Consider the following 20,904-nt stretch of genomic DNA (forward strand, 5'->3'; position numbering starts at 1 on the left):
CTTCAAAGCCAAAATAAAACCCTGAATGGCTTCACTTTCGAAAACAGCCACCCACCAAATTCTAACTGTAAAGGAGCTTGGTTGAGGATTATAAATAATATGTTTGAAGTTCACATCTACAGAAATAATTCCTTCATCAGAAATGATAGCTCATTCAGGATTATTTCAAATGGGTATCCTGGGCCACTGTTTTAAAACATTGGCTCAACTGTATAAGACCACAGTACATAGTTTTGAGGTTTCTAAAAACAAAAGCCTTGCTTTGAAAACAAGTCCTATGGTTTCTTTTTCTTCTTCTCTTCTTCTCCCTCTAGGGTAGAAGTAGTGTAGCTTTCTGTCCTCTATTACTGAGTAGCAGGGCTGCTCAAGATTTGATTCCACTCAATTGCAAGGTAGAACACAATTCCCTCTTCCTGCGGGACAGGAACCCTGGGCCTGGCCTCATTATCTAGTTCAGAATCCTTAGAGCTCAAATCCAAACAATTCAGATCCCATCAGGCCAAAGATGAGCCCCCACTGCCACCAACACTAAAAAAGCTATTTAAAGTCAAATCAAAACCAAACAAGAAGAAAGTTTTTTAATCAGAAAAAGAACCTTTTTAATTTGTATAATTTATTAGAAGCTTCTTAGGAACTATATTTAAGCCAAATATCTACATAAGTTACAACAGAAAAAGACTGACGCTGCAAATACCAAACTGCCAAATAATATACACAGATTTGTCAATGCCCTTAAAAAAATGAGGGACTGGGGATGGGGAGTGGGTTTCTTTTTACAACAAAATGTACAGATTACTAAAAACTATGAATTTGTCCAACTTTTGACAGCATTTTACAGCTACAAGTTCACATCAAACATAAAACAATTTTCCAGAGGGACGGTCTGGGGCTGAACCTATAGGGCCAGAGGGCGTCTGGGAGGAGGCACTTCCTTTGTGTCAGTGACAAGTGGGTTATGTCCAAGAATCTTTCCTCTCCCCAGCACCCGTCCTCCCTTCTTAAAAAAAAAAAAAGAAAGAAAGAAAGAAAGAAAGAAAGAAAAGAAAAGAAAAAGAAAAGCAAAGAAAAAGAAAAAAAAAAGTCTGGTATTTACAAGAGAGCCCACTTTGCTGTCAGAGTGTACCCACAGTGAAGTTTGAGATCTTTAGAGTCCAGAGCCATACCAGTGTACAGCCCTCTCCAAACTGTGCCCCGCCCCAGCGTGGGAAATCAATTTGAATCACGGAAAAGACACCCCAGAGCTGTTCTTTCTATGTCCTTCTATGTTTAAAGATTTCGTAAAGAATTGAATTTGCTTGGTTGATTTTTATTTTTTCTTTTTCTTTTTTAAAAAAATCCACAAATTTAGAAAGAAAGGAAGAGGGGGAAAAGACGTCCAGCAGTTTGGCCTTTGTGTATTTTTCCTCGGTCTAAACGCGGACAGGTTCTTAAGAAAAGTAGAAGCGCGTGGAGCAGCGGGTGTATGGTGGTCTGTGTGGCGGGCAGAGGGGAAGCGGTGAGGCAGCGCGCCGGGCTAAGGCGGGCGGAGCGTCCTCTCACCAGGTCCGACCGTATAGCAAGGTGGAGCAGGACATGGTGCCATAGTCCGAGCCTGAGGAGTTCAGGTGGGACAGGCTGGAGACCTGGCCCTGCAGCGCTGCGGGACTGGCTGCGTGGTGCGCCAGGTCCGGAGACTGGCCTGCGCTGCCAGGCTGGTGGCCCGGGTGTGCCCCCAGGCCCGCGCCACCGCTGCCGACCGAGATAGCCGCTGCTGCCGCCTGGGCGGCCTGAGCCTGCTGCTGCGCCTGCTGTTGTGCGTGGCCTTGTAGACTGGCGGCGCCCGGCGCCTGGGCGCCAGCCTGGCAGGGTTTGCCGTCTTTCACCAGGACCGGCACTGCCACACGGCGCGGCGACTGCTGCTGAGCCTGCTGCTGTTGTGGGCAACCGGCGCCCCCGCCGCCACCCCCGCCGCCGCCGCCGCCGCTGTCCTGCTGCAATTGCTGTTGTGCTGCTTTGTCCTTGGCTTGGCGCTTCATTTTGTAGCGGTGATTCTGGAACCAGATCTTGACCTGCGTGGGTGTCAGGTGGATCATGCTGGCCAGGTGCTCGCGCTCTGGCGCCGACAGGTATTTCTGTTGTTTGAAGCGTCGCTCCAGCTCGTACACCTGAGCCTGGGAGAAGAGCACCCGGCGCTTCCGCCGCGGCGCGCTGGGCAGCGGGGCCATATTCTTGCTCACGTCCCCCAGCGAGCCCAGGCCGCCCATGCCGCTCATGTTCATGCCGCTCGCCGGGCCCATGAAGCGAGAGACTGTAAGCGACAAACGCACAGCGTCGGCTGGGACCGGGCGGGTTCAGGCCAACCCTACCTTCAGCGCCCTTGGCCCACCCGGTCCAACCCCGACGGCGCCCTCCTCACCCAGGCCTACTGCTCGGCTCCAGAGGTCTAGCCGCGCCGTCGAAGGAGCTCGCGGCTTCAACCCTGGCTACCCCCCTCACAACTCTCTTTTGACTCAAAAAGCACAGTGGGGGAAAGGCCGCTCCTACTCCTTTTGTGCCCAAGTCCGATGTGAAGCACAGTGTTAGCCCGCCACAGGCAGAGGACAGAGCTCAGAGCCGGAGTTGGGGTCCAACAGTAGACCCCAACTTTGGGAAGTAACAAGAGCAGAGTGTTCACTTCAGAAACTCAAGCCCCCAGACGGTTTGCCTCTGCTGTCGGTCCCAGTGAAGGCACCAGCTCAGCCCATTTAGAGCCCCCTGCGGAACCGCGCGCCCTCCTCCCTGCCCAAACTCTGCTAGAAAGCGGGCCAGGCCGGGCGCCTAAATGCGTCCCAGCAGGGCGGCCTAGCTCCTGGCCAGGCCTTGCCTCTCCATGCTCTGCTCACCCTTGCTCCCTCAACTCGGGGGTGGCTTTGATCGGCTCTCAGAGGTCTTAGGCGCGCAGCAGAGCTGCCAGTTAGCCGCGCCTGGAGATGCTTCGTAGAAGCACCTGTTCACAGGACCAGCGCTACCAAGTGTCTCTTCTTGGATCCCCAGCCCAGCAGAAGGAAGAATCCCCAACTCCTGCACCCATCTCCCTGGCGCCACTGCCAGGCTGCCCACCCTGATGCCTAGCTCTCAGCCGGACCCCCCCACGCCTCCTGTGCTCAGCCCGCGGCCCCGCAGTGGGGCGGCCTCACTTACTGGCGGGGAAGCGCGGGTCTGGGTTGGCGCCGTACCATCCGGGGCCGGAAGCGCTGTTTCGCATGGTGTCCTGGTAGGGCGGCAGCTCGCTCATGTTGCCCAGGTTGCCGTTGCAGTAGCCCCCCACAGCGGAGTGCGAGAGCTGGGGCACCCCCGCCGCCGTCATGTGGTAGGCGGCGGTGACGGCGCCGTGGTGCCCCACGGCGTGCTGCTGCATAGCCGCGGCCGGCGGTGCCGCCTGGCCCTGCCTGTACGCCGCTAGCGGAGCCCCGAGGCCGCCGCCCTCCATGCCCACTTTCTTGTAGCTTTCCTCCAGGGGACTCAAGATGTCAGACACTGAGAACGGAGTCGTGTGCTTTGGACTCATCGACATGATTCGGCGGCGGCTGGAGGAGGAAGGAAGAGGAGGAAAAAAAAGGGAGAGGGGGAAGGCGAAGCTTCGCTACGTTTTTTTTTCTCCCTTTGCCAAATATTCTGGTGTTACCTTAACGCCGATCTTGTTGGATGTACACGTAACGGAGTGGACCGAGTCCGCCTTAATTGGCTTGAGTGGAGGCTCGGGGGCTGCCTCGCGTTTGTTTTAGCCCGGCGCCAGGTTTTAGGCAGCCACCAGAGGCGGGGCATAAGCGCTAAAGCAACAAGACAATAGAAGCCTACATCTTGCCCGAGATAATTAGCTTACATGCTGATGACAAGGTAAACACCTTTAAGTTTCACTTGTCAGGATTTTTAGGTCTCAAAGAGGGAGGGAGGGACAGAGAGAGAGAGAGAGAGAGAGAGAGAGAGAGAGAGAGAGAGAGAGAGAGAGAGAGACCCAAAGCATTTCTTTCCCTCTCCCCTAGACACCCCCATCCCCATTTTTTTGTGGGGTGCCGGCAGCGCACGGGGAGGAGGCGGGGGAGGGGAAGGAGGAGGGGACCGAGAGCTGGGAAGGCAGGAGGTGGGGTGGAGAGTAGCCAAGGAGGGATGGGGAGGAAGGAAGGTGAATGCTGCTTTGCAACCAACTTGAGGAGTTACAAAGTGGAACCACTTTCCAATTCGGTCGGGGTTCCCCAGGAAGGGACAGGTCTTTGGGAGGAGGGGGCCGAGGGACGGGGTGAGGGTTTCACCTGAGCCTGCTGGGGCTGCTCCTCCCTCCCGCCGCGGCCTCCCAGCCCCGCGCCTTCCCACTGCCTCCGGACCACATCGGGCTTCGCTGCGCAGAGCCCCAGTCGCCACCAAATGAGCGAGCGAGTCTGGGGACGAACCCTGGGGCCGCACTGTTGGTCTACGTGTCTGTCAGTCTGTCTGCCTCTTCTGCCGCCGTCAGAGGGACACCTCTGCTCCCCGCCCCCTTTCCCCTTACCGGAGAGAATCCTAGCGGGCGGAGGGGGAGCTGAGTAAGGGAACGACTGCCGCCGGGAGGCTGTCGCGGATCCCCGCGCCTCCCCCCACCCCCAGCTCAGGGCTTCTTAGCGGGCCACCCCCCATCACACCCCCACACCCGCACGCTGTCTCCCCACCTCCACCCCCGGTTGAGGCAAGCACACCAGTAGCCTCCTGAGCTAGGAAGATGGGGAACGACTAACAGGAGAGTCCGTCACTGAAGTTGTCCCTGGTTGACAAACCTGGTGTCCCTGACCCTGGCCCATTGTCTGGACACTCAGGATTCTGGGGCTGGAACCGACTTTCAGAGGACATCATAGCCTCAGAACCAGAGAGGAGAGCCTCTCTGTTTTCCCCTTGGGGGGCTTCGAGAGGACACCGGCAACCAGCGGCGAGAGAGCCCTCTCGTCTGCTCTCGGGTGGAACTAAACCTGAACCCTGGCGGGACCCGCTGACCGGGAGGGGGCGAATACCCTGGCGCTGGCAGCCTAACGGGCGGGAGGCTGGGCTGAAGCTCTCCTCCGCCCCGGAGCTCAGCCATGCAAAAGTGCACTTGCTTCCCCGGGAATAACCAAATATCTTTGTTTAAAGTGGCTGCGTAAATGGCCAGTCGCTTTGTGGCCACGCTGGATATTAGTAGATGAGGATCATTCTACTTCAATTGGGCACCTCTCATCCTGCGAGCAAGAAACTGCTTAGGAGGAAGTGGGTTTCCTGTCTGAGCGTTCCCAGGCTTCAAGTGTGAGCCCCGCGCCTTGAGGGTCCTTGGGCGCCTGGCGAGGGGGAGCTGTGGGCTGCGCTCCCCAGCGGGGCCGGGGGCGTCAGATGCGCGGCTCTGGCGGTCCGGGATCTGCAGCCGAGTTGACTACCCCCGGCATGGCGCAGATTTTGAGACCAACTTAGACTTTCCCTCTTGGATTTTAAACGCTTTCGTTGTTTGTTTTTGTTTTGCTTTTTCGTTGGTGGTTTTAGCTTTCTCACAGCGCCGGGGACTGAGAGGGCGGAGCGCTTTCCGGACCGACTGATGCCTCCAAGATACTTCGGAGGCCAGTCAATGAAGCTCCTCGAATTTGGTTTTTGTTTCCTTGTTTTATTTTTCCCTCCTTGTAGTGAGGGAATTCCCAATAATGAACAAGCAGGTTTTATCTACTAATTCAGCAGGTTAAACTCCTTTTTCATTAATAGCAATTATAGTAGTGAAAGTTATTCTGTTTGCTTTTTAAGATCTCTGCCCTCTCCTTGAAGAGTGTTCTGTACTCCTTCAATACAAAGCCAACTTCTATACTAACATTCGCTTTCCTCACCACCTACCTCATCCCCCACCTCACCCCCAGCCCTCCCACCTGGACCCTCGTTTTCACAGGACCCCCACAGTGGCTTTGGGGCAGGCGACCCTGCATTTTCGTGCAGAGATGCGCTTGCAACACGTGTGGCTAAAGACAGGTGCAAAGCTGGGCCCTGCACCGGTCTTTCCCAGGGGCTTCTCTGGGGGGCGCTCTCAGGAAGAACTCAGGCCGCATCAATTGTGCTTTGGTCAATGTAATGTCTAAGGTGTAGGAAGGGAGGCGTCCTGGGGTTCAAGTGCAAAAGTTCCGGTAAAGCGGAAAGCGGAATTTGACTGTAGGGGTAACACAGATGGGCACAAATCCAGAATGGGGTCTTATCTAGAAGGTGGAGTGGGTTTCCCAGTTACTCATCTTCTATCTCTTTCTCTCTCTCTCCATTATTTCATACATGGTAAATGTAGGAAACACCAAGCGTCCAATGTCTTGCACCTCTCCCTCAATGCCATTTAGAAATGGTGATAATTCTTCGACTTTTTTTTTTAATGAGATTCAAATAAGATCCAACATATCAAAGTGCTTTCAAAGCCTTGACATTTTTAAAGCTCATTGCCAGAACCCCAGATTTCTGTAGTTATTAATATACCCTCGTTAGGATGCCGGACCTGAGTGAAGAGTTTGTTGACTCTTCCACAGCCCCGTGTTGTGCCTCCTCAACTTTCCTCCCTAGGCAGCTTAGCTCCAGCCCCGCAGCAGGCCCTGGACGCATGTGGCTGGCAGTTTCTCGGGCTAAGCCTCCAGTAGAATCAGGGTCTCAGATCTTGAAGACACCCTACTCCTGAGCCACCTGGACTCAGGCAGTGGGTGGGATTGGGGCACAAAGCAAGAATTAGAGCTCAAGGGGTGGAGCGGACAGCAGCTTCACTCTCTCCCTGAAATTAGGACTACGTTTCCATCTCCAGCTGCTGACGTGGCAACAGCCAGCTCCAGCCTAGTCTAGACCTCACCTGAGACTTTCCTGCTGGCTCCCTGCATCCTGGGGCCCAGGCTTCTCTCCCACGTCTGCAGGTTCATTCACACCCACCGCAACGCATTCTTTCCCCTGGCATGCTGCACTGCTAAGGATAAGCCCAAAGACCCCGGGGCTTGGGGGGAAAAGGGAAATATGTGCATCTCTGGGCTTGTCCAAGCAAAGACCTGTGAGTCCTTTCTCTGGCCCCAACACCTTTTTCTGACCAAAGAGCATCCTTTCTTCCCATCTCCTCCCTGACTCATCCTGAATAGGGCAGATTCGAGTTAAATCGGTGTTTTCTCCACGGCTGCCGGTTATAGCCGAGAATCCAGTCTACTTCTCCCGTCCCGGCCCTCGCTTCTTCCTTGGCCCCACAACTAACTTGCTCCGGAGTGGAGTAGATGCGGTGGGGAGCCGGCAGAGCAGAGCCCAACGCTGGCCTCTCCTCGAGTTTCCCAGTCGCTGTCTCCCACGACTGTGGGGCTGCACCGCCCTATCCTGCACTGCAATCCTCTGGGGTGGAAATGGAAGGATAGGGCGCTGCCTATGAAGATTAGACTCTCTCAGAAGAAGAGAGTCATGCCCTCGGGCCTTACGGGTGCGAGAGCTCGCTATTCTCTAGGGTCAAGCCTTCCAGTTTTGGTTGTGGGCACACTGCCTCCCTGGCAGCAGGTCGGCCAGGAATGGAGGAGCTGCGGAGGCACAGGTCCAGGCCCAGTCCTAGAGGCACTGAATGGCCATCAGCCTTTACACACACAGTGAGGCCAAAGGGAAATTCCCTTCTTTCCCTCCAGTGTCACTTTGAGAGACAAGAACAGAGAGATCTTATAGAAGGCTAGCTCTGTAACTCCAAAGGGTGGAATGTTGAGGAGGAGACAGCAGTCTCACCTCCCTGCTACCCTTCCCTGACTTGCTTTTTCCAACTCTTTTATAATCCTTTATATCTCCCTAGGGCAATAAGTGTGTTTCCTGTTGGTATTGTTTTGCTCAAGTTTTATCAAAATTCATGATTCATTCAACAAATATTTATCAGGCACTGTACTGGGTTAGAAAATTCAGCCTTCAACAATCTTGATGAAATTACTCCCCATATAGAATTTACAAGTTAACAATAAATCTTCCCAGTAATATGTAGTTTGTGACAAATGTTACTGAATATCCAGTCCAGATAGGGTTGTAATGAAGTTTTGTGTGTGGGGGGGTTGCACTATTTCCCAATTTTCTAGTGCTCTCTCCAAGGTTGTGGGATGAACCCATGAGTAAAAGTTAGAAATCTTGGAGTTTGAGCCTTGGCTTTACTATTTTTCGATTGTGCAGTATAACTCTTGTAGGTTCCCATCATATCCTGGAGCAACCTCCATCACAAGCAGATTAAACTGTTGTGTTTTCTGACTCCCGACATCCAGGACAGATCCTTGTCTCAAGAAATGCTAATGCCCCCAGTGCCTCAAGAAATATTATGGAAACAAAGCTGTTTCCTCACCTGCAAAAATGGTCCTAACCTGCCCTGTGTATCTTATTGGATTGTTGTGCTAGGGCCTCAGATAATTCAGGAAGAAATCCTGTGCCTGAGTTTGTCCAACAGAAGTTCTTCCTTCTGATTCTATATTTTGGATTTAAAGAAACAGTAAATCCAAGCCTCTGACCCTCTATTAGAGGGAAGCACTTGCAACCCTCTTTTGCTCCAGCAGGTCTCCCTTGGCTTTAGGCTCCACTCTGGGCTGAGGTGGGCTCAGGAATTCTGTCGAGGCAACCGCTCCCAGAGTCCAACTCAGGCTTGAAACCGGGAGCTGGGGTTGATACTTCCCATTCCGGAGATCCAAGGAGCGCCTTTAAAAGATATCTTCCTGACTTCTGCTCCCTGAAAGATCTCACTGGGTGCTTCTATCTGCCTACCTAGGCTCCAGAACTGAGAGCATCCGGAGCGTCTGCGGAGCCACGGCCCCCAGCAAGACAGCTTTCGCAGAGGTGCATAAAAGAGATTCCTGTATTTCTCTCTCTCTCTCTCTCTCTCTCTCTCTCTCTCTCTCTCTCTCTCTCTCTCTCTCTCCCCCCCCCCTTGTCCTAACCTTTGAGAGACTTTCCTTTTAGGAACACTTATCTTAAGTCACGATCTCTAGGAAGACCGGGAATGCAATGGGGTGCGGGGGGCGGGGCAGGGATACTTGAGGGCTGCACTGAAATCCTCTGCGATGGAAATGAGGGAGCTAGGGTGCTGCCTAGGAAGATCACACTCCCTCAGAGGAAGAAAGTAACGCCCTCGGGCCTTTGGGATGCAAGAACCCGCCATTCTGTAGGGCCACGCCCACCTAAAGGTTAACACTCTTTAAAAAGGTCTGTTTCCATTCCGTAAGGTTCAAACCTAGTTCCAACTCCTCTCCAGTCCTGTTCAGTCTTTACTCTCTCCACCAACTCTAGGACGCCCCCTGGTGGGAAGGGGCTGGGGGCAGAAGCGAATTTGGAGAATGGGCTGGGAAGTGAGAGAGAAAGGGGAAGGCAGCACTCAGCACTCCCTTGGAAATGCGGAGAATCCCAGACCCGCGGTGTTAGGGGATGGATTCAGCGCGACTCTGCAGCCAAGCCGACAGACATACAGCAATTCCTAGCAATTCTTCTTCTTCTTCTTTCAGTGTGGTGCTGGGGACTGAACCCAGGGCCTTGTGCCTGCGAGGCAAGCACTCTTCCAACAGCTGCATCCCCACCTAACCCACCTCGCTCTTCTTTACTGTTTAAATCAAGACTCTCTAAGCCGGCCAAAGAGTGGACGGTGACGGTTCCGTGATACTCTGGGCAGCCCCCATCCTAAGGGGCAGGGACATCCACAGAGGCTCTTTCAGATGTGTACAGCTCTAAGGAACGTTTCTCAAGTGCTTCTGAGATCTAGATGACAGATTCTAGAAGAATCCTCGTGAGGGCTTGGCCCTTTCCCTCCAGGGCCTGTACATCCTCATCCGAAATATGCAGTGTTTTTTTTTTTTTTTTTTCTTCCTGCCCTCCATCCACCACCGAACCGCAGTGCCAACCGAGAGCCCTCAGTGTCTGCATCTCCCGCGGAGTCGCAGCCGCCCTGGGGTTCCTTTCTCCGCTTCCAGCCTCCTTTCTGACCTCCCACCTTTGCCCTTTCTGCTTCTGCTCCTCAACAGTTTGGCCAGGAAAAGGTTCTGGTGGCCGCAATATACGCTTTCCGGGCCGGCTCCGGGACTCCTCGAGGTTTGGGGTTTTCTGTGACTTGACTTAGGCGACATTTCCTCCTCGCGGCGGCGGACTTGAGGTTTGACAGTTTGCGGACCGAGGCAGTCCACAGCGCCCTCTACCGGCCACGTGGGATCTGCAACGTTAGAGTCCTAACGGAGAATCTTTTTTACTAGGTCCAGGACAAAAAATACTGATAAGACTAGTAGTCGTTAACCTACCACTCATTTATTCACCCTAACTATTCACCATATTATCCACCCAACTGCATGTCAGGCTCTCCAAAGGGCCATCCAAAGTCACTGCGATATAGATTATGATTGACTTCAGATCACAGAGCCTCCTGCACCTACTGTTCGAAAGATCCTGTGTGTATATCAGGGCCATAGGAGATCCCGTGATACCTAAAGTCCTCATCTAATTATGCTTTGCCTTGGAATTTTGTTATGCCCCATTTCCTCTCTGAGGATAATAAGCAGCTTGCACTTTCTGCATTTCCAAAGCCTGGAGAAAGCAGTAGATTTTCTTGCTTGGCAGACTGACATAAGGAGACTTTGCCTTGTACGGAAGCAGTTGGATCAAAGCCCCTAGAAAATATTGGAGCAAGAAAATCTCTGGGTCTAGCTACAGTTGGGTGGATGTATTCCAGTCTCCATTCTCTAGCACCCATTTATCCACATAGGCTCTCCTCCAAATTCTTCCCCCACTCTTTGAACTCCTGTCAAAAAAGAATCCTCTTCATCTTCCCCATCCCATCCCACCCAATATGCTTAAATCACACAGTAGCTCAATATATGTCTGCAGAATAAATGCAAGAATGTCTGGTCACATTAGTAATACAAAATCATTCCAATAAGATGATTTGCTGTGATTTGTGTCATATGTATTTATGTTCTTTTTGGGTAGACTGTAAGCTTCTTGATTTTAAGGGCTATATCAAAACCCTTAGACAATGTTCCCAGAAATGTACCCAGTGGTCTGAAGCATTTGGTGCTATTAATCACTCCATGCTCAAAATTCTCCCATAGACTTCAGAGTTACCACTCTTTCATGGTTCTCCTCTGTCTCTTGATATTTTATTCTCAGAATCCGTTGTGGGCTCCCATTCTGCTTTGTATACCCATCCCCATGGATCTTCAGCTGCCACCTATTGCTGATGATTCCCAAATAATTCCCAGCCAACCTTTATCTAGAGCTTCTGACTAATATTTCCACTAACATATCCCCATCTGAACTTATGAACACTGCCTTGTGCTTGCTTCTTATTTTGTGTTCTTGATGTAGATGATTAGCATGAGCCATTCCCACCACCCCACTACCCCGTAAGCTCCTGTTTTAGTCAACTCAGACTCCATTAAAAAAAAATACCACAGGCAGTTTCCACAGTTGACATTTATTTTTTTCGCAGTTCCAGAGGCTGGTAAGTTTGCAGGTTCAGCAAAATTCATTTTCTCGTGAAAATTCTTCCAGTGTGTAGATGGCTGCCTTCTCCATGTGTTTTCACATAGTAGGAGGGAGGTTGAGAAAAAGGGAGAGAGGCATTTTTTAATAAGGTCAAAGCTTGTTGAATTACATAGAATTTGTGCCTTCCAAAATTCAGATATTGCCAATGTGATAGGATTAAGAATGGAAACTTTAAGAGCTTATAAACCATGGGGGCTTCTTTTTGGTTAATGGGATATAACAGAGACTCCTTGTAGCATTCAGCTAGCTTTCCCTTGTACCCTTCTGCCATGTCAGGACACAGCATTTCTTCCTTCTGGAAGATACAACAAAGGGCCTCACAAAATGCTGGCAATTTTATCTTGAATTTCATAACCCCTAGAACTACGAGAAAAAAATTCTAGTTTTTTAAACTACCCAGTCTCAGGCTTTCTGTTATAGTAACACAAATGGACTAAGACACCTCTCAAAGATTCTGTCTTCAAGTACAGTCATGTTGAGGGTTAAGGATTCAATATTAGAATTTGAGGAGGACATCATTCAGTCCATGGAAATTCCCAAGGCTTTCTTCTTCATTACTTAATGATTATAAAGTTATTTCAACTCAGATGTCTCCTAAGTTCAGCCCCACTGCCTCATAACCATTCTTCTTTCTCTGTCTTAACTACAGCCATCCATCATCCACTGTCTCATCATTTATCTTCTGCTTCTACAGTCAGGCTTTCTCTGCTCTAATCCACAACCCTGTCTGTAAGACAGAGTTCAAGCTTTCTTTCCTCTTGGCTCCCTATCTAGCCCTTTAAAATCTACTCTCCACCTGCTACAAATTTTTCATGTTTTCCCCCATTCATACAGTTTTACTGGAGTATAACTGATATGCATTAAACTACACATATTAATAGCATAAAACATGTAAGTTTTAAATGTTTTATATCTTATTATAAAAAGATCATGTATATGTGAAATACATGATATATGTATATAAGCTTTGACAATAATATATATTATATATTGAAGTTTTCAATTTCTTTCTGGGTGAATTTTGGTAGTTTGTGTCCTTCAAGGAATTTGTCTAAGGTGTTGAAATTATTAGCATAAAATTATTCATATGAACTAATTCCTTAGTATCCTTTTAGTATGTGTAGGGTCTTTAGTTATGTCATCGTAACTTTATTGCTGCTATTGGTAACTCATGTCTCCTTTGAATGTTTCTCCCTTTCTCTTGAAAAATCTAGCTAGAACCTCTAGTTTCTCAATTTGCTTTGTGTTTCACTGCTTTTTTGCATTGTTCTTCTGTTTTTCATTTCAATGATTTCTACTCCATCTTTACTATTTCTTTTTATTCTGCTAACATTGTGTTTAATTTGTTCTTTTCCTATTTTGTGGAGACATGGAAGTAGAGGTTATTGAGTGAAGACTATGGTAGTTTCCTGTGGCTGCTGTAAAAAAAATTACCACAAACTCAAAGTCTTAAAAGAATAGAAATTTATTTTCTCACAGTTCTGAGGGCTAGAAGTCTGAAATAAAGGTTATTCTGTTTTCCACCTCTTCCAGATTTGGATGACTTTTGATATTCCTTGAGTGTGACTACATCACTTCAATCTTTATCTCCATTTTCATGTGGCCTCTCCTCTTTTTGCCTCTGTCTTATAAAGATGCATGGGATAGTATTTAAGGTCCACCTGGATAATTCAGGGTGATCTTCTCATCTCAAGATCTGTGAAGATTTTTTCCCCCAAATACCATAAGGCAACATTCACAGGTTCTGATGATTGTTTGGAGGTCAAAATTCTCTGGAGGCCACAAGTTGGCCCACTACAGAGACCTTTCTTCTTTCCTAAAGAGGTGCTTAGTACTACAGATTTCCCTCTAAACACTGCTTTAACTGCATCATCCCATACAATTTTTATTGGTTATATTTTCATTTTTATATCAGTCAAAATATTTTTGTGTTTTCCTTTGGATGTTTTATTTGACTTGGGTTATATAATCTAATGCTAATTTCCAAATGTTCATGTATTTTCTGGAGATCTTGCTGTCATTAATTAGTAATTTGATTCTGCAGAGTCTTACTTATCACTAGAATCGTTTTAAACTTATTGAAACTTTTTTAATGATCCAGAATATGTTCTATCTTTTTGAAAAGTATGCTTACTCTGCTCTTGTTGAGTGGAGTATTCTATAAATGTCACTTAGTTCAAGTTGCTTCATAATATTATCAAGTCTTCTATGCACTTAGTAAAATTATTTCTACTTGTAAAATTATTTCTTCTTGTTCTATCAATTATGAAAAGAGAGGTGTTAAGGTTTAGATATGGTATCCCCCAAACGCTCATGTGTGAGACAATGCAAGAAGGTTTGGAGGAGAAATGATTGGGCTATAGATTTAACCTAATCAGTTAATTGATACCTGATTGGATTAACTAGTGACTGAAGGCACGTGGGGTGTACTGGAAGAAGTGGTTCATTGGGGGCATTTATACTTTTTGTATCTGGAGAGTGGAGTTTTTCTCTCTCTGCTTCCTGGTGGTGTGAGCTGGTTCCCTCTGCTACACTGCTATCTATGGATTGAGACCTTTGAAACCATGAGCCCTTAAATAAACCTTTCCTCCTCTATAATTGTTCTGGTTGGGTCTATAAGTCACAGCAGTGAAAACGCCGACTAAAACAAGAAGTGTTAAAGTTCAACTATAATTGTGGGTTTCTCTGTTCTCTATATAATTCTATCAGATTTTGCTTTATCAATTTCAAAGACTTATTATTAGGTTTGTGAACATTTAGTATTGTTATGTTCTCTTGAATCCAACACTTTGTTATTATGAAATGATCCTGTTTTATCCCTGCTAATATTCCATGTTCAGAAGTCTTCTTTTTATGATAATATAACTTTCCTTTTATTAGTATTAGTATGGTGTATCTGTTTCCTTCTTTTAGGCTTTTTTGTGTCTGTATAGTTAATTTAGTTTTTTCAAAGCAGCATACAGTGAGGTCTTGCTTTTACTTTTTTCTTTGACAATCTTTGCCTGTAACTGGGACATTTAAACAATATCAGTTAATTATGATGATGATGATTCATATTGCTGGATTTAGATCTATCATCTTGTTGTTTGTATTATATTTGAGACTTCTCTTGTATTCTTTTTTGCCTTCCTTCGAACTGAATATTTTTTACAATTCCATTTTAACTCCTTAAACAAACATCACTATGATTTTTCTTGTTTTACTTTGGTCATCACTTTGAGATTCTACTTACAGTGTACTTTTGAATGGTGCCATGCCTTCCATGGGGTATAAGAACCGCCAACTGCATATTTCTATCTCTTCTCTTTCTGTGTTTTTGTGTTTGTTGTCATACATAATAGTTCTAAATATACTATAAATTCCACAATAAATGCTTACCACCTTTATTTTACACTATCTATTATCCTTTAAAGAGATTTGAATACTGAGGGAAAAGCCTATTATATTTCACACATAGTTACTATTTATGATGGTTTCCATTTTTTTGTGTAGATCTATCTATATTTCTATCTGGTATTATTTTCTTTCTGCCCAAATATTTTTTTTTCAGCATTATTTTGTTATACAGGTTGGGTGAGGATGGAGTCTCTTAGCCTTTGCATAAATGAAAATGTGTCTTTACTTTAACTTCATTTTCCAAAGACACTTTTACTTGCTATAGCTTTATAGATTGACTATGCTAGTCATATATATATATATATATATATATATATATATATATATATATATATATATATTACAGCACTTTACAAATGTTCCAGTGAGTTTTGGTCTATACTGTTTCCAGGAACAGCACAAAAGTGAGGAGCACTGGAAGGACTTCACATCTACCCCAACAGTCTGCACAAACTTCCTCTAGTCTCTGATATGGAAAGTTTACTTTTATTAGTTTGTGTAAGTATAGTTTCATAGCCCTGCTTCCCACATGCCCAAAAGGCATGTAAGATTGCTTTTCATCATCTTATCCTCACTATATAAGGAAATTATAGAACTTCGGAGCTACTGCCTTTGATAAACTTCTTGCAATCTAAATAACTATAAAATTCTAAATTACAAAATGGTGAATTGTTTACAGAATTGTTTCTGATTGTTTCCAGAACAGCAATGAGTGTATTTCTGTTGGGAATTTCAGAAGTAGACATTCTACATAATCCCTACTTTAAGCCCTTTTTGGGATATAATTACCATTATCATGGTTATTCTTCGCTTACCTGACATTCTTATAAACTGTCCATCAAGATGCACTCTTGGGAGAGTGAGGAGGGAATTACAGTGTAAGTTTTCAAAAGATTACCTTGTTTTAAAGTTGAAGTTGTTTGCTGAAGTCTTGCTGTCTTTACTAACAAAGTATTAAAAGAACATAGAGTGAATTTCAAACTAATCATAATAAATGCATTTGCCTGGGTCTTTTGAGAACAAAGTTTGAGTAATACTCTTAGATAAAAGAAACATCCTGGACCCTTCCTTCTTACCTGTTCAAGAAAATTCTCCAGGCATTTTGGCATTCATATTACAAGAGATAGATAATATTGTCCCAAATTTTATAGATGGAAAAACTGAGGCTTAGAGAGTATAACACATTGCTAGATATTATATAACTAGTAAGTAGTTATATAAGTATTAACTTATATAACTAAGTAAGTAGTTATATAAATATTAACTAGTAAGTATTATAAAATGCAAGATGAATCAAAGCCTAAATTACAGGAATTTTAAAGAATTATCTACCTATTCACCATTTTGTAATTTAGAATTTTATAGTTATTTAGATAGCAATATAATTTTAGTATTTACATATAGTACACAAATTATATACACAAATTTTGTCACTATATTATGGGTTCTCTGGAGTAGTTTTGATGTAATTAAATTTTTACCTTAGGCATTATCACATTTAAAACTTGAGTACTATGGGACCACCTGTATGTTTCCACTCTATTAAATGTTTCTCTGATTTTCAACAAATTGTTTCTAGTCACTTTGGGAAAGCATAGTATAAGGAACACTCTGTGGGGAAGAGTATGATAACAGTGTTTATAGGAGTTTACTTTTGGCTTTGAAGGAGTATAACTAATGTATCTGAAGAGTTTAAGTTCTTCTCCACAGTAAGGAAGATGACTTCTCAAAACACAAAGTTAAACTCAGAAGTTTATCGAAGGTAGTAGCTCTCAAACTTTAGAGTACATAAGACCTATAAAGCTTGTTTTAAGTGTATATTCTTGAATGGAAGTTCTTATTACAGTTATAGAAGCTACATCATATCAGACTATGCCTTTCCTGATAAAAATGATAAACCCTAGACACACATACACACAAACACATCTGGAGGCATCAGAAAGTGGTCAAAAGCAGGCAGAAACTGAAGGGAGTTCTAGTCTTTAATGGAACCATTCACTGGGTAAAAATTAAGTCTATGACTATTCCACTGAGGGCTCTCACACCACATAGCACAACAAAAAAACAAATAAAAAGTACAGTGTTTTTGGCTTGGTATCAGAGAGCATGGAGTTAGGGGCAGAAAGAATATCTGAAAGATTTAGGTAGGAAAATCCCAGAAGAGAGGCATTCTAACTCCCTAAAATGTATTCATCATAATGAACAGATCATAATGACTTGAAAAAAATTACTAGGCATTTAAAGACATATGAGATAACACCCAAAATCAAAAGAGAATGCTGTCAACAGAAACAGAGCTCTAGGTAACCACAGTTTGGAATTAGCAGAAAAGTATACTACAGAGGTGTAAATATTCAAAGGCAAATTAAAATATTTTAAGAATAACTGAATAATTGTGGGAACATTATCAGGGAAATGGAAGCTATTTTAAAAGTTAAATGGAAAAATTCTAGAACTAAAGAGCTGTACCATCTGAAATGAAAAAGAAATCATAAGATGGGCTGAAGATTAGAGACAGCAAAAGAAAAGGGGACTCGAGAAGAGATCAATAGAAATTATCCAATCAGATAAAGAAAATACACAGTGGAATATTATTCGGCCATAAAGAAGAATGAAATTATGGCATTTACCAGTAAATGGATGGAACTGGAGACTACCATACTGTAAGGGTCCGGCGAACGATGGAGGAAGAGACCACCAAGAGACCGACTCATGCAACAGCAGAAGGGGGTTTATTGAGAATCCAGCGCGCTGGGGCTCCGTGCTCACTCAACAAGGGAGAGCGGCCCAGAGCCCCGAGCAGGGGTCGAGCAGTGCTTAAGTACACTTTTTTAGGGAGGGCAGGGACTTTACATACATCACAGTCCCCTTTAACAAATCACCATACACCATGGGAAAATCAAACAACAATTCTCAATCATGATTAGTACATTCATTGGCGGGAACAGGTCGGGCTGGAGTGATAGGTCAGTCCTAAGGAGGGGGATACATTCAAACTGATTGGTTTGGACCCTGAGGTGTCTACGTGCCAAGCTGCACAGGGTCCAGGTTGTTAAATAACTAAATGGTCAGGGGGGATTATCTAATGGGCAGTCCTGGGAATTGTCTTGTCCTAACAGCTACAGGAATTTCAGGCTTTGAGTGTAGCATAGGAACTTAACAATACCTGGTCCTTTACATTTTAACTCAGGCTTTGCAGCTTAGAAATTTTACAATACCCGGTCCTTTACACTTTAACTTCAATTTCTTTTACTCTCTCAATACTAAGTGAAACAAGCCAATCCGGAAAAAAAAAAAAAAAAAAAGGCTGAATGTTCTCAGATATGTGGATGCTAACACAACATAAGGGTGGGGGAGAATAGAAGTTTATTGGATTAGACAAGGGGGAATGAAGAGAGCGAGGGAAGATAGGAATAGGAAAGATAGTAGAATAAATCAGATGTCACTTTCCTATGTTCCTATATGAATACACGACTAGTGTAATGCCATATTATATACAATCACAAGAATGGGAAGTTATACTCCATGTATGTATAATATGTCCAAATACATATTGGGGTGGGGGGGGTGGGGGGGTGACGAATAACTTGTGTACGTTGATGCAGCAGGAATAGGAGCCATTTATTGTAAGATCTGAGCGAGCGATATTTATACATTTTACACAGCTTATCTAATTAGCATAAAATAGATACAGCAGTCAACCAATAAGGAATCTCCACACTTAATGGCTCGATTTTGTTACTTCACAAACCACTCCCTCTGGCATTTTGCCAGGCGCCATCCAGACTTGTTTACAGACTTTAACGTTTCTCTGGCAAAATAACAGGTGCCAATCTGACTTGTTTACAGACCTTAACACTAGACAATATATTTAACAGAAGTTCTTCTACCTACTTATTAGCTAACCAAATGTTTAGTGCTTGGTTTGACTTTTCCTTCAACCAAAAGTTCATCAAAACCTCTGTGAAATAAGTTGTAAGTTCCTTTTTTCCCTCAGAGGGATTGGGGAGAGTGTTATTGAAGGAAGTCATATCACCTTGCTCTCAACTTCCTTTAGTCAAATCTCCTATTTTTGGAAATTGTAACATGCTCTTTTCACCAGTTTGTCTAGATCTACTCTGACTTGAAAGTTCAACTGAGGATTTTTTATTTCAGTACAATGGATACAGCCACGAGTAATTTCACAAGATCTGTCTGTATTCTGGCTAGTTGATATTCCAACAGGACTTTGATAAGAAAAAAGAAATTGATTCCATACATAATCATATCTGACAGGCTAGCTACTAAGGTATTTGATTCTGAGGTATGAAGAAACTATTTGGTTTTTGCTGAAGGGTCTGCAATGTTTGGTCGTAGAACTCGATAGAAGATCTATGAGAAGACTCATTGATCTGATGTCTTTTTAGTCAACACTTTTCATTCTGTGAAGCTGGAGATTGTCCAACAGGAGTTAAACTAGGCATTAGGCTGGGTTCTGTACCTTACTAACTGGATGCATGCAAAGTAGAGATGATTCATGCTTTTTTTTTTTTTTTTTTTTTTTTTTGGTGCTGGGGATTGAACTCAGGGCCTTGTGCATGCGAGGCAAGCACTCTACCAACTGAACTATATCCCCAGCCGATACTCATACATTGTTGAGGGCTGCAGCAGGAACTCCAAAGTAGCAGGCGCCTGAGGCAGCAGGAGCCACCCTATTCCCGGAGCCGCCCTATTGCCGGACAGCAGGGGTCCATATACAACTGAATACACAGCTTAACATAACCATCATCATCTCAATGGCTCGATGGCCACTCAACCACTCCCTTCTGGCAGAATACCAGGCTTCATCCCGACTCCCACTGTGGCCCTCAACAATACATTTTATAGTTGAACTCATTCATATGTCCTTCCCTTGTCATCACCAATGGGCTTGTAAGCAAGGGTTAAATAAAGCCCACACCCCAGAAGCAGAGTAGACTGTACTGGATTGTACACCAGTCATCATCATCACATGTGTTTGTGAGAAAGCAGCCTATAGTTGGAGTCTGGAAAACCAGCAATGTTGAGTTGACAGTTCTATAAAATGAGCCAATATTTTTTATTATATATTTTTTTATTTGTTCTAATTAGTTATGCATGATAGTAGAATGTATTTATGCACTTTGATGTATCATATATAAATGGGGTATGATTTCTCATTTTTCTGATTGTGCATGTTGTAGAATCATGGGTCATGTAGTCGTATATGTACACAAGGTAATAATGTCTGTTTCATTTTATTACCCTTCCTACCCCCAGACCCTCTCATCCCCTTCATTCCCGTCTGCCTAATCTAAAGTAACTCTATTCTTCCTTAGTGCCCCCCTCCATTGTGAATTAGCATTCGAATATTAGAGAAAACATTCAGCCTTTGTTTTTTGGGGATTGACTTATTTCACTTAGCAGTTTTATCCATTTACCAGCATATGCCATAATTTCACTCTTCTTTAAAGCTGAGTAATATTCCATTGAATATATATATATATATATATATATCGCATTTTTTTATCCATTGTTCTATTGAAGGGCATCTAGGTTGGTTCCATAGTTTAGGTATTGTGAATTGAGCTGCTATAAACATTGACATGGCCCTCATTGTAGTATTCTGATTTTAAGTCCTTTGGGTATAAACCAAGGACTGAGAGAGCTGGGTCAAATGGTGGTTCTATTCCAAGTTTTCTGAGGAATCTCCACACCACTTTCCATAATGGTTGCACCAATTTGCAGTCCCACCAGCAATGTATGAGTGTACATTTTCCCTCACATCCTTGCCAACATTTATTGTTGCCATTCTGACTGGGGTGAGATAAAATCTTAGAGTAGTTTAAATTTGCATTTCTCTAATTGCTAGACATGATAAACATTTTTTTCATATATTTGTTGATTGATTATATATCCTCTTCTGATAAGTGTCTGTTCAGGTCCTTGCCCCATTTATTGATTGGGCTATTTGTTTTTTTGGTGCTTAGCTTTTTGAGTTCTTTATATACCCTAGAGATTAATGCTGTATTTGAG

The 20,904-nt window shown here is 44.7% G+C and overlaps 1 protein-coding gene across 2 annotated transcripts; it reads right to left on the reverse strand.

The window, feature by feature from the left end:
- Positions 1–1,535: 1,535 nt before the first annotated feature.
- Positions 1,536–4,345, reverse strand: Nkx2-1 (NK2 homeobox 1). 2 transcript variants are annotated; one of them, XM_076848230.1, is made up of 3 exons: positions 4,269–4,345; positions 3,160–3,545; positions 1,536–2,287 (listed from the first exon to the last, which is right to left on the reverse strand). In XM_076848230.1, exons 1-3 carry the CDS (start codon positions 4,343–4,345, stop codon positions 1,536–1,538), a joined length of 1,215 nt encoding a protein of 404 aa, XP_076704345.1. The 2 variants fall into 2 exon arrangements, with proteins under 2 accessions (XP_076704345.1, XP_076704344.1); XM_076848229.1 differs by lacking the exon at positions 4,269–4,345 and adding an exon at positions 3,644–3,783.
- Positions 4,346–20,904: the final 16,559 nt, after the last annotated feature.

This window comes from Callospermophilus lateralis, chromosome 3, assembly GCF_048772815.1.
Source record: "Callospermophilus lateralis isolate mCalLat2 chromosome 3, mCalLat2.hap1, whole genome shotgun sequence".
NCBI classification, from domain to species: Eukaryota; Metazoa; Chordata; class Mammalia; order Rodentia; family Sciuridae; genus Callospermophilus; species Callospermophilus lateralis.

What these genes read in the sequence shown, in the direction of transcription:
- Nkx2-1 (XM_076848229.1), bottom strand. Translation starts at nt 3,783, where the DNA reads ATGCCCCGCCTCTGGTGGCTGCCTAAAACCTGGCGCCGGGCTAAAACA. An exon ending in CCAACAAGATCGGCGTTAAG is followed by an intron (nt 3,546 to 3,643) that starts GTAACACCAGAA and finishes TTCCTCCTCCAG; the next exon opens with CCGCCGCCGAATCATGTCGA. An exon ending in AGACCCGCGCTTCCCCGCCA is followed by an intron (nt 2,288 to 3,159) that starts GTAAGTGAGGCC and finishes TGTCGCTTACAG; the next exon opens with TCTCTCGCTTCATGGGCCCG.